The sequence below is a fragment of the Cervus elaphus genome, chromosome 9 (genome assembly GCF_910594005.1).
Source record: "Cervus elaphus chromosome 9, mCerEla1.1, whole genome shotgun sequence".
In the NCBI taxonomy this organism is placed as follows: Eukaryota; Metazoa; Chordata; class Mammalia; order Artiodactyla; family Cervidae; genus Cervus; species Cervus elaphus.
This window is the reverse complement of record NC_057823.1, coordinates 63,774,432-63,788,016: the sequence shown is the minus strand read 5'-3', so window position 1 is coordinate 63,788,016 and position 13,585 is coordinate 63,774,432. Positions and strand designations below refer to the sequence as shown.

Below are 13,585 nucleotides of genomic sequence, written 5' to 3'. Positions count from 1 at the left end.
TTAGGCAAATGCAAATTAAAATCACAATGAGGTACCACTACACACCCATTAAGACGGGTAAAACTGAAAAAACCACAATATGAAGTATTGGGAGGAATGCGGAGCAAATGGAACTTCCATAAATTGTTGGTAAGAATCCAAAATGGTACAGCCACTTTGGAAAACAAACTTCCAGTTTCTTATAAAGTTGGTATACACTGAATCATACAACCTCACAATTACACTCTAAGGTTTTTACCAAAAAGTAATAAATACAAATAGGAAAAGGAGTACGTCAAGGCTGTTTACTGTCACCCTGCTTATTTAACTTATACGCAGAGACCATCATGAGAAATGCTGGGCTGGATGAAGCACAAGCTGGAATCAAGATTGCCGGGAGAAATATCAATAACCTCCAATATGCAGATGACACCAGCCTCTTGATGAAAGTGAAAGAGGAGAGTGAAAAAGTTGGCCTAAAACTCAACATTCAGAAAACTAAGATCATGGCATGTGGTCCCATCACTTCATGGCAAATAGATAGGGAAACAGTGGAAACAGAGACAGACTTTATTTTGGGGGGCTCCAAAATCACTGCAGGTGGTGACTGCAGCCATGAAATTAAAAGACGCTTACTCCTTGGAAGGAAAGTTATGACCAACCTAGATAGCATATTAAAAAGCAGAGACATTACTTTGTCAACAAAGGTCTGTCTAGTCAAAGCTATGGTTTTTCCACTAGTCATGTATGGATGTGAGAGTTGGGCTATAAAGAAAGCTGAGTGCAGAAGAACTGATGCTTTTGAACTGTTGTGTTGGAGAAGACTCTTGAGAGTCCCTTGGACTGTCCATCCTAAAGGAGGTTGGTCCTGGGTGTTCATTGCAAGGACTGATGTTGAAGCTGAAACTCCAATACTTTGGCCACCTGATGCGAAGAGTGGACTCATCTGAAAAGACCCTGATGCTGGGAAAGATTGAGGGCAGGAGGAGAAGGGGACGACAGAGGATGAGATGGTTGGATGGCATCACTGACTCAATGGACATCAGTTTGGGTAAACTCCAGGAGTTGGCGATAGACAGGGAGGCCTGGCGTGCTTCAGTCCATGGGGTCGCAAAGCGTTGGACACGACTGTGACTGAACTGAACTGAACTGAATAAATACGTATGTCCACACAAGGATCTGGGCGATATCCATAGCAGCTTTATTCAGAACACTCAAAACTGCAAGCAACCCAAATGTCCGACAACTGGTGAATGAATAAACAAACTATGGTTCAGCCACACAAGAGAGTATCATTCTGAAATAAAAAGACTCCTGAGACATGTCACAACATTAAGTATAAAAAGCGTTATGCAAAGTGAAAGAAGGCAGACAGAAGTGACAACACTTATGTTCCATATACATGACATTCTAGAAAAGGCAAAACTAGAGACAGAAAAGTTAAATAAGTTGTTCCCAAGGGCGAGTGTTAGGGGGATGGGACTGATAGCAGAGGGACACAAGGGACCTGCAGGGGTAAAGTTAACATTCTGTATCTTCACTGAAATGGTGGCCAGATGACTGCATGCATTTGCCCAAGCTCATCAAGTTGTATACTTAAAAAAAAAAAAAAGATGACTTTTATCATATGTAAATTATATCCCTATTTATTTTCCCAAAGGTGGGAGGATACCAATGGCCAAGGATCTAGTAAAGGGTACTGGCTGAAGACACACACAGTTTCTTGGCACACATCTGCAATGGGCTGGGTCTGAGGAAACCAACCTACTTAGCAAAAAGCCCTAGCTAGATCTAGGGTCCAAATCCAGTTCCTGTCACTCCACTTATGTCTGTGCAAGTGCAGTGGGCTGACCTTGAGTGCCTTGGTTACCTGGAAGGAGGGATTATGGCCATTATGTATGGTTATGAGCAGGAATAAAAACATGAGGTGAACAGTCTAAAAAGGGCTGAATGCTCTGCCTGAAGCCAGTGAGCAAGACAAGATTATAATGAATGAACACAGAACCAAAAATACAAGTAAAACTGCTTCTCTCCAAATCTTGGTTTTCTTCAATTCACCTAATACTTCATAAGATGTTTCATGAGCCCCACATGCCAGGTACCGTATAGCTTTCTCTCTAACCCTCTCAACAGTTCCTAAGGGTGGCCCTCCCACCTGAGACTGCAACAAGGAGGGCGAGGCAGCCAGCGCCTCAGGAAGAGCTTGGGTTCCGCAACCACAAGGCTTGCGTAAGCATCCCAACTCTGCCCCTTGCTGGCTGCTGTCCTGGAACAGTCACTGAATGCCTTTGAGCCCCTCAGTTCTAGTAGTAACAGTGATCACCGGAACAGTCGTCTTTCCCCACCTTCCTCCGTAAGTGTTGTGCCTCAACAGTGCTCCTTGAGGGCTCTGCTTTTAGAGAAGTCTAATCTAGTAGCCAACGAAGATTAGTTTCCAAACCATCTTAGGGGCAGCTTGGATGGCCTTGCTTTTCCTCTTCAATGTGACAAAAAAGGAAGGGGAGTCATCTCTTCCATGTCCGGACATCCATCTTGTTACTTCAAGAAAAGTGGGGTTAATACAAGTATTACCTCTTGTATCAGTCAGGGTTCTTCAGAGAAGCAGGACAAGTAAGATGGAGATGAACACACATGAAAACATATGGGAGGTGGTGGGAGGCGGAGAGAGGAGGAGACAGAGAGACAGACACACAGACAGGCATTTCAAGAACATGTGTGATTGTGCGGGCTGGCAAGTTCAGAATTCACGTGGCCAGCTGGTGGTTGGAAACTCTTGGGCAGGAGTCAATGCTGCAGTCTTGAGGCAGAATTTTTTCTTTCTCACTGAAACCACCTCCATTATGCTCTTGAGGCCCTTCAGCTGATTGGATGAAGCCCACCCACATTTTGGGGATTATCTTTTTATTTAAAAGCAACTGACTGTGGACATTAACCACAACTACAAAATGCCTTCACGGCAACACCTAGGTTAGTGTTTAATTGAATAACTGGGTTATTCAGTACAATCGCCCAACCACCTTGACACTGAAAACCATCACACTTGTCCTGGGTGGTCCTCTGACATGCACAGAGGGGGCTAAGAATTCCTACTCAAGCTTTCAAGAGAAGCAGGGGTAGACTTAGGAAGAGCAGGATTGTCTAACAGGAAAGTAACTACCTGCCCTTTCTCAGAGACTCTCCATCCACAGGTGGGTCTACTGTTCACACTACTCCCCCAGATGAGTTCTGTGACATAAACCAAGAAATATTTTGACCTAAGATCCAGTAAAGGGATCTGAGTGATCGGGGAAAAAAAAAAAAGAGAGAGAGAGAGAGAGAAAACAAAGACACAGACTCCAAGCTCTCAAAAATAAAAAATAAAGTTCATTTATTAAGGAAAAGTTTAACACATGATCCATGTGCAGAACCCAAAACAAAATCTTCCATGAGTTCCTGCATGATCCATATTTCTACATGTACCATTCAGAACACACACATCCACACAGGCACATAACATACACAGGACTGTCTAGTTATCAAGACCTGCTGGATGGCAGTTTTTCATATTCCTCTTATTCACACATCCACTGACATGGTTTACAACAGAGTCACATAATTTTATTGTTCAGTAAAACAAAACTACTTCCACAGCATCACCTTGATTGAAACAAAAGAACATGGCTGACAGCAGGCACCTTCACCATTACTCCCCACCGCAACTCTGGTAACCTCAGCTCAGCACCATTTACGTCCCCTGGCCAGGGAAAGACCCGGGGGTACAAAGGACATGGAAGAAATGTCACAGGCTGATGCTGTGAGTGCAAACAGCCTTGCAACTAGCAGGACTGTCTAAAAGTATTAACCATGATTTCAATACGAACCGTACTCTTTCCTTTCCTCTTAATGATCTTGGAGATGCGTAATGTACCTTGGAAAATCAAATTCTAAGGCAGACTTGGAGCCGACTCCTGTACATCAAGTCAAGCCTTTTTAATTTTATTTCCACAGAGAAGAAGCAGCTTTGTGTTCTGAGCTAGGTAGATGCCAGGGCTCACCTGAACATCCAATCAGCCATGAAATAAACTGATACAGACTCCCTTGCGGTGAGTAGTGAATAGAGAGAGCCATAAACAGACACAAATTGAGATTCTGCACTTCCAAAAAACATGAGGTGAACATGTAGTGTTAAACAGAGATGATGTTCTACAATTTAGGATGGGAGAGATTTGAGGAAAAAAGCCAGGCAGGAGAACAAGGAGGAGGAAAAGATTTTCCTAACATACCTGTTTGGAGATCATCACTTTAAGACAACTTTGCAAACTGCAAAGTTTGCCTTTCGTGGGGGTAGAGGGTAAACGGTGAGCATTATCAGCCAGTGAATCTGACTGGAGAGGTGAGTACAGAGGAGTTAAGCTGCAGGTTCTAGGCTAAGACACACCACACAGTCACATCCGTCTGGCCAGGGTCTGTGCACAGAAGGGCTCTTAGCAGCACAACATAAATATAAATAATGCCACTTGTGAATGGTACAACTTCTAGAAAAAGTGACTAGAGGATGCCAGGTCACGCTGTTCCCAGCAAGAACCTGCATTTAAGGAGAGGTATACTACCTGCAGGGAGTTGGAAACCTGCTCCCCATAGCAGCGTCTGCAGGAGGGAACAAAGGGCTCTGAGAAGCTACCTCTGGGCTGATGGAACCTGGGGCCACCCTGGGGAGAATGGAGAAGGACACAAAGTGGAACAGTGCTGGGCCAGAAAGCCCTATCGTTTACCTTTGGTCAGGAAGATGTGGCCTCACATTCCTGCAAGCCTTTGCTCTTTTCCTCCCTGATTGGTCTCCTACTTATGCTGGGGCTTCTTCACCAGAAACTAAAGCAGGGCCCAGGAAGAGGCTGCAAAGGCAGCAGGGAGGGAGCCCTGCTTGAGAAGCCCCGGGGGCAGCGGAGGAGTAAGCTTCCCTGAGCTGGGCTCGCCAGCTGCTTCTGTAAAAGGAAGGGCTTCCTCCACTACAACTGTCTGGCCGACCCTTTACTCAACGCCTGATTGCTGTGCAACTGCACAAGGCAGGAAGGTCCCCACGGCATCCGCCTTGCCCGGGTCTCCTGAAGCAGCCGTGTGATTGGGCTGCCCGAGGAGAAAAAGCACAGCAAACAATCAAACAGGGCCAAGGCCAGGCCAAGCTAGTTTGCTGAAGCCCCAAGGCTGCAGCAGTCTCTCCTACACTCCAGGTTCCCTGGGCAGGGGCCCTGAAGCAATAGACCTGGAGCCAGAAGACCTCAGGATCCTGCATCCAGTCGTCGGGCCCCAGCATCCCAGGCAGAGTCTCAAGGGCCGCCTGGACAGGACTGCCTCTAGCAGTGCCCTGAGCACACAGAAGCCTCCAACGTGGAAGCTGCGGGTGGGACACATGCCTGAGCCCCTAATACTGGCCCATACCTTCTCGCTGGAAACAATACTCAGGACCGCTCTGGAAAGACGCTGGAGCCTGGGCTTGCAAATAGGAGCTGATGGTTCTTGAAGTTACACTTTGGTAACCAGAAGTTAGGTAGAAAGCTTGAGGCTCCAAAGGGCAGGGCCACTGCCACCTCCAGCTAGAACCCTGGTCACGTGAGCACCTGTGAGTGACCACCAAAGAGCCAAAAGAATGGGGGAAAGTGTTCACTTTCCTAAGGGAGATCAGATCACCACTGACTGCATCTTCCTAAGTGAACAAATGATTAGGTAGGTCAGGTGTCAATGAATGAGACAGTGGCTTTGGAACAGAAGAGAAAGAAAAAGGCTGGGGCTGTGAGGGTGGGTCCCGGCCCCCAGGAGCTTTGGTGAAACACAAAAAGTAAACCCCTGATAAAGTAGTGCTGCTCTCCCCACTTTCAGGTAAGAGGCTGGCAGGGGTGGAGGACAGCACGACCCTGTTACCTACACAGGAGTGTGTGCGTGCACACACACACATACACAACTCAAGAGACACAGATTCAGTGAACAGCCTCCTGTGATACCTCTCACACCAAGAGGGAGGAAGAGGCAGCCAACAGCGCAGTGGACATTTCCCAGCTTTGTCTGCAGTTTGTCCCCAAACCTGAAGGTTGACCTTGAGGTGAGTCAGCCCTGAGGCTGCCTCTTTTCTGATACCCAGGGAGGCGTGCGGGGTGGCGGGGAGAGGGACGAGGGCACGATCAGTGTTCAGAACACAGGAGACCAAAGTCCCAACCAAGTGCTTCCGTTGGAAGTCCAGATCCTGGAGGCAGCTCAGGGCTGGGCACTGGGTTTGCCCACCCGCCCCGTCCTCCAGGGCTTGTAAACAACCGAGCACCACATGTAGTGTCAGACCAGCTGCTGCAAACTCTGGGAACTGCCTTTCACACTGGCCTCATCTTCTCGTTCACGGCAAGAATCGGGGTGTCCTCCTGGATGCTGCCGTGCCTTCTGTCCGTCAGGAGCTGAGGTGGGGGGACAGGTCTGAATGCACAAAGTGGCTGTTTTCTAAGCCTCCCATGGAGAGAAACCCACCCCACATCGCCATTCTTCCCCTCCGCCTCGTGCGTTGGCAAACATCTCCTGAGTCCTTCCTGCCTTCTCAGGAGGAAATCAGGTTTGCCGATGGGAGGCAAAGTCCGTGACTCCCCGCAGAGGTCCGCACTTCGATGGTCCTGACTAAAAGCTCTGGGGTCCTCAGCCAAGGGGGCTAAGGGCCTCCATAGACGCCTCCTGGATTCAGTTTCCTCTCAGAGGGAGCAGTTGAGTGAGAGTTCTAGTTCACTGAGGAAGGAACAAGTTGCAAATAGTCCCAGATCTAGAGACAGAATCTAAAAACAAAATCTGGTTTTAAATAAAATATAAATATTTTCAATTTTGGCAGCACTTGCTATCTTTCAGCAGTTTGAGCAACTAAGATAACAGTATCATGACCCACGCAAGGAAACCAGAGAAGAGGTGGTGTTGCCAGGGGTCACGGCAAGCCAGGGAGAGTGAAGGCCAAAACCTCCAGCTTTGGGGGCTGGTTTTCAACTACTAGGTGGGCTCCACTACTGGGTGGAGACTCAAATAGGCAGGAGAATACTGAGGTAAAATACTTGGGAGAGGGCTAAGAGGTGGGCCTGGCTTGATAAAGAGGGGCATGCCCACATTACTTCATCTAGGCGTGGCCCGGGCAAGGAGAAAACATGAGGTGAGAGACACTGAAATTTTTAGATAAAGTGAACTGTGCAACAGGGATAATTTGGAGAGGTGGGTCAGAAGGAGAGAGGAAGGCAGTGAAGGGAGGAGGTGGGATCAGGAAAAAGAGGTGAAAAGTTTTGGGTACAAATGAACAGAGACGGCGCTGCCGCTAGAAGTAACCTCACATGCAGCAGCAAATCTGCTGCCCACCCCCTACCCTGTCTTCATCCCTACCTGACCCAGGGTACCCAGGATCCAGGTAGGGGTTCCCAGACAGCGACCTTACCTTCCCCCAGAGCCTGGACCCCACCTGAGGCTTTGGGGGCAGGTGCTGGGGGAACACACAGGGGGGAGTGGGCCGGTGCAGGGTCGCACCCAGCTTGCTATACAAAGGCACTGGTGGAGTTGACGAAGATGGGAGCGCTGCTTGGCTGGATCAGCTCGTACAGGGTCAGACACGTCCCTACCACAAAGCCCACGAAACCCAGGATGCTGATCAGGGCGTCCTTGACAATGGTGATGGGGCTCATGCCCTCCGAGTAGTAGGTGGTGATCTCCAGGAGGGGTGGGATGATGAGGGCGAGGGCACTGCTGCTCACGGAACCCACCAGGGAGATGACCAGGTCCAGGCGGGGGATGAGGATGGCCAAGACGCCTGTGGGAGAGAGGACACGCTTGTTGAGGACCACCCAGAGCTGGGAGAGACTGCCTCACCATTCAGCAAATCTAGCAAGTCCTTCTCACAGAAGGGGGAGCTCCAAGGAAGCCAAGGCATCATCCAGCTCAATTTCTCACTGCGCAGATGAGAAAACTGATGCCCGGAGAGGTGGCATATCCCGGGACTCACTGCAAGGTAGGCAGAACTGGGACTGGAACCCAGATCTCCCAGCTTCTCCTGTCACAGTCTGTGACTTCCATCTTTCTGAAAAAAGGGAGCCAAATTACATTCCAGAGCAATCTGGTCCCACTATAGGAGAGTGAGTGGAGAGCAGAAAAGGAGGCGGACCTTCTCTGAGCGACTGCTCATCTTCTTACTCCTGAGGGCACCTCCATCACAAACCTCTCTACTTGAAAGACAAGAAATGAAATGGTGGGGCTGGGGGACCCTCCTTCTGAACAATCCCATGTAAGCCCCATGGCATAGGGTGCTTTTATGCAGCAAAAAGAAGCAGATCTGTGTGCAGGCTGACCTCAGGAGCAAAGCCCCCATGATGACTGCATTCCTGTGTTACAGCAAGCTGGTGGCTTCCACACCTGACACTTAGCCTGGGTGTATGTGAGGAAGGTGCAACAGATGATAAAGATGAAATGAGGACTACGTGAGGAAACGCCACAGCTTTTCACAGCACACCAACACCTATGCCACTGGCCAGCAAGTCAGACAGTGCTGTTTAAATCCAAGCAGAGGACTTACTCTATTGCCCATTGACCCTGCTACTCCCCCTAACTCAGCTCTCCACTCGGCGGGTGGGGAGTGGTGAAGGCCAATGCTGCATAGGTTTATTGAGGATTATGGGCTCTGGGATTGGGCACTAGTGTTTGGACTCTGGCTCTGTCTTGAGTGACACATGGCTCTTTTCTACTCCCCAATTTTCTTGTTGACAAGATGAAGATATAAAAGCTCCTGTCAGGGAGGTCGTGATGATCAAAGGAGGTCACACAGGCACTTAACAAAAGGCCTGGTGTACACCAGGCACGAAGTACAGTTAATATTATCACCAGTAGTGTATATTTCGTTGCTCATGGCAAGTGTACCATTAACTTGCTGTTGATGAATCGTCTTCTCTGCTGCTGGGCTCTGGCCAGCAGTTCTGAGCATTGAGACAGTAATCCAAGGCAAATCTATCTCCTCCCTGATCACTATAAGAGACTCTCACTGGACACAGTAGACTCATACTGGAGGGTTTCAGTTCTACATTCATTTCATAAAGCAGAAGCGAAGTTCTGAGCATTGAGACAGTAATCCAAGGCAAGTTCTGAGCATTGAGACAGTAATCCAAGGCAAATCTATCTCCTCCCTGATCACTATAAGAGACTCTCACTGGACACAGTAGACTCATACTGGAGGGTTTCAGTTCTACATTCATTTCATAAAGCAGAAGCGAAGTTCTGAGCATTGAGACAGTAATCCAAGGCAAGTTCTGAGCATTGAGACAGTAATCCAAGGCAAATCTATCTCTTCCCTGATCACTACAAGAGACTCTCACTGGACACAGTAGACTCATACTGGAGGGTTTCAGTTCTACATTCATTCATAAAGCAGAAGCGAAGTCCAATTGCTCTGAGGAAGGCATCACAGTGGTGAGAAGCCAGAACGTCTCAATCCCGTGCAGCCGACTATACCCTCCAAATGGACTATCGGAATCGACTGCTGCTTCTTTGGGTGAGCAGTGGGCTACATTTAGAGGCCAGGTTTTAAGAGAAACACTCACTTTTTTGCCTGGAACACCACTCCATGCGGGAAGGCAAGAGGCAGGCTGGGAACTGGGATGAGCAGAGCCACATCACCCGTCTCACATTCACTCACTCTGCAGCTATACAATAATGCCACTGTCACTAGCTATCCGAATCTGAATGCACTCGGTCCCCCAGTCACACTGGCCACACTGCAAGGACTCAACTACCACCTGTGCCCCGTGGCTACTATCCCGGACAGCACAGACCCGGAGCACTCCCATCATACAGAACGTCTACTGTCTAGCAGACGGCACTGGGAAACAACGACTCACTGAGCTGAATTCACCTCCGCTCCATGGGCATAGACCTCCACAGCCTGTCTCCGTGGAAAGACAGCCCTGAAGAATTTACATGATAGAAAGTGACAGAACTGGAACTATGGCTCAAGCCCCTGATTCAGTAACATCATAGACCTGATGATCAAGAAAATACAGAATGGTATGAGCAGGAGGAGGGGATCTGGCTGATCAGCAGATAGATCCTGTCTGTGAAGAACTGAGGGGTTCAGATACCGTATTAACTTTCCCAGAGACACACCACAATCATGAGAAAATCCAGTACAGGTCAGCCCTGACCCCTCTGCTTTTCAGAGGACTCCAGACAAGGATTTTGAAGCCTGATAACAAAAGGAGGTACAAGGAAAATGAGTTTCAGATCTGCCTATGCTGCCCAGGGTTTTACAGCTCCAGGGCGATCCCTTCCTCTTTCTTTCTTCTACATTCAACCGTCACGGCAATTATATCTGAATACCCTCACTGTTCTGAAGCCTTCAGAGTCTACCAAAGGTATAAGCTTTGAACTTGCTCTGCAAGTTTAAAATAGTCTGTTTCAGCCTTCAGCTATTTCTAAATAGAGCTGATGATGTCCCTCAAATCGTCAGGGTTGAGTTTGGAGGAAAGTTGGAAGTGTTTGTAGGTTGATGACAAAATGATGCTCTCATCACGGAAAACCTAAGACAAGAAGAGTTGATCTGCTATGTGACCTGGAGTAAGACACTTGCCCTCTCTGGGGTCTGGGTCTCTCTCTGCCTAATGTTTAACCACACAGTGGTGGCTCCAGATGTTTCAGTTCAGGTGAGCAGTGGGATAGAAACAGCTGAGGCAGTCATCACATCTGAGCCTCGGAGAGGCTGGTATAAGAGTGTGGTTAAGGGTCTGGACTCAGAACCCAGGCTACAATCTACCACTGACCAGTCAGTTACTTAACCTAGTTAAGACATCTTCCCTACTGCTAAATAGGGATGGTCAAATGAGATCATTCAGGTAAAGAACCTGGAGTACTACACACATAACAAAGGCCTCATAAATGCTGGCTAACAGCATTACCCATCCCTGCTCAGGAGCAAGCTGTATGTGACCTGGGGTGTGGCTCCCATTCTGAGCCTCAGTTCATTTACTATGGAGTAAGGTGACTTCATTAACACTGGATGATCACTTGCATTGCACTTGACTCTGAAATTTTAAGGAACTGCACAACGCAGATTTAGTCACTTGGCAATGTGTTCTGGAATAGGTCCCTCAATTCACTGTCACCTGGGAAGTACCATGTGCTGCTCCAGAGTGGTACAGCTGACTGACAGGATTCCATCTTAGAAGATGTGGTTGGGCCAAAAATGTAACTTCTAGCTCCCCTGCCCCCGACTAGGGCTTCCCTGGTGGTTCAGTTGGTAATGAATCCGTCTGCAATGCAGGAGACCCAGGTTCAATCCCTGGGTTGGGAAGATCCCCTGGAGAAAGGGCAACCCACTCCAGTATTCTTGCCTGGAGAATTCAATGGACAAAGAAGCCTGGCGGGCTACAGTCCATGGTATCACAAAGAGTTGGACACAACTCAGCTACTAAACCACCAAGTCACTCTGGTTTTGTACTACTAAAGGAAGTATGAGTTATTCCTCCTGGTCCCAGGATGCTCCAACCACTGAAGAGAAAGCAGGCATTTGTGCTGAGACAATAAGTCCCTGGAGCAGACAAGTCAGAGGACCTGCACAGCCCCTCCCAGTGCTGAGGGTCTGTCCTCTCCTTTCCTCTTGCATATTAGCCTGGAGGACAGATGGGTACTTCATGATATGAGCTAAGTGAAGTCACATGTGCTCCACTCTGATAAAAATTAAGTGAAAACAGAATTAAGTGAAAACAGAAAGAAACAGAAGCTTGCGAGATCAGAATCTTTTCTCAGACTGGATGGAAATGTTCCATTTCATCATGACTTTAAAATAGCAGCCTGAAAACTTGTTCTTGATTTGACTACCGATATACAAGATAAGCATGTTTAACACAAATGTCCTTAATAGAGGTATTTTTTAAAGGGCAAAACTTTAAAAAACCAGGACCACAGGGCTGCAAAGGGAGGACCCTCCTCCTGTCCTAGCTTGACCGGATACACAGCTGAACCCTAAATGCAGCCCGACACTGGAGAAACATAATGAGGGGAGAAGGCAGGAAGAATGAACTTCCCATTAGTTAATATGCTGGGGGAGGAGGAAGGGAGAGAGACCCAAACGGAGGGCCTAATAACCAAGGCCTCTGTTTACCAAACACCAGGCAAACTCAGGTCAGTTCAGTCACTCAGTCATGTCCAGCTCTTTGCGATCCCAGGGACTGAGGCACACCAGGCTTCCCTGCCCAGGCAAACTAGATTTCACTAATTCCAGAGATGGGAATCAGGTACTCAGGAAAGATATGGGAGCAACTAAAACCTCTTCTAACACTGAATATCTTTACTCAATGAGTTAAAGCTCTTAAGAGAAATCCAAGAAGGTAGAGACCCTAGGCAGCAGCCAGCTGGGAACCCGCTCCCCATGCTGTGCAGTGCTTAGTCGCTCAGTTGCGTCTAAGTCTTTGCAACCTCAGGGACTGCAGCCCACCAGACTTCTCTGTCGATGGGAATTCTCCCGTCAAGACTACTGGAGTGGGTTGCCATGCCCTCCTCCAGGAACCATCTCCGTACTCCCCCACAGAAAGAGCATCTCGTACAAAGAGGGTCCAAGATAGCACACTCCCCACTGGCAGTTCCCCAGCCCCCTGCAGCAGCCTAGCTATGATGTGAACAGCTTAGCTGTGGGCCCTGAGGACTAACAGATCACATGGTTAATCAAGAGGGCTCCAATGGTATTGTGAAACATCTTCCCTTTGGGTTAAGAGACACGGAAAATGTGATCTTTTAACTGCTGAAGCAGCAGCAGGCCAACGGCCATGTTCAGAGAAGGAACTGACTGGAATTCTGAGCCTGTGGTTTTAGACCACAACAGAAAGAGTTGACTTACACACAAGACCAGAGAAAGCACTTAAGAGACAAACACACTGACAGAAAGCCCTTGGACACTTACAGCTCCTGTGTCCAGAAGTGCTTACTGCTGTTTATTACCATCAGTGTAGGGGAAGCTCACCTGTGTGACTCTCAAACGGCTGGAAATCTGTCTTTAAAATTACTAACAGTCTTGGACAGAATGTATAATTTCATTTAGGGGGAGTACAAATTTTTAAAATAATACAAAAACAAGGGAAACATCCTACATGTCCAGTGTTAAAGGAGTAGTTTACTAAACACGAACTACCAGTAAAATGGAATATCATGCGGTCATAAAAAATATTTATAAAGGATATGTATAGTCATGAGACAATTTTAAACAAAATGCCAAAGACAAAGTTACATGTATATGAGGACTGCAATTATTTATAAAAAGTTCCCAAGGGGATTAACACACAAGATAAAATGCAAAAAAATTATTTTAAGTCACGGGGATATTGCGAATTTCTTTTTCACTTACTCTAAATCTAGACAATCTTCAAATCTTTTATTACATTCACTTTTTTTGGAGCAATATTTTGGTAGAAATTTAAAATCAAGCTCAAACTACTAGTGCAGAATCACAGAGTTTTAGACATGAAGTGAGGGGATCCCTTTCACATCTTACAGATGAAGAAACTGAGGCCTCATGACCGTCCCCGCGGTGGGGATGGGGGCTCAGAGCCTAGTTAGTGCTGCTGCTCTTTTTCTTCGTAGCTGCAAGACCGAG

At 47.7% G+C, this 13,585-nt stretch overlaps 1 protein-coding gene across 3 annotated transcripts in view; it reads right to left on the bottom strand.

Moving 5' to 3' along the window:
* Positions 1-3,320: 3,320 nt before the first annotated feature.
* Positions 3,321-13,585, bottom strand: part of SLC36A1 (solute carrier family 36 member 1) — a 49,074-nt gene continuing 38,809 nt past the window's right edge. For all 3 annotated transcript variants that reach the window (XM_043913345.1, XM_043913344.1, XM_043913346.1), the window contains one exon: positions 3,321-7,768. In XM_043913345.1, the coding sequence (XP_043769280.1) occupies positions 7,497-7,768 (272 nt within the window). In that variant the 3' untranslated portion in view covers positions 3,321-7,496. The remainder of the gene's footprint in view (positions 7,769-13,585) is intronic.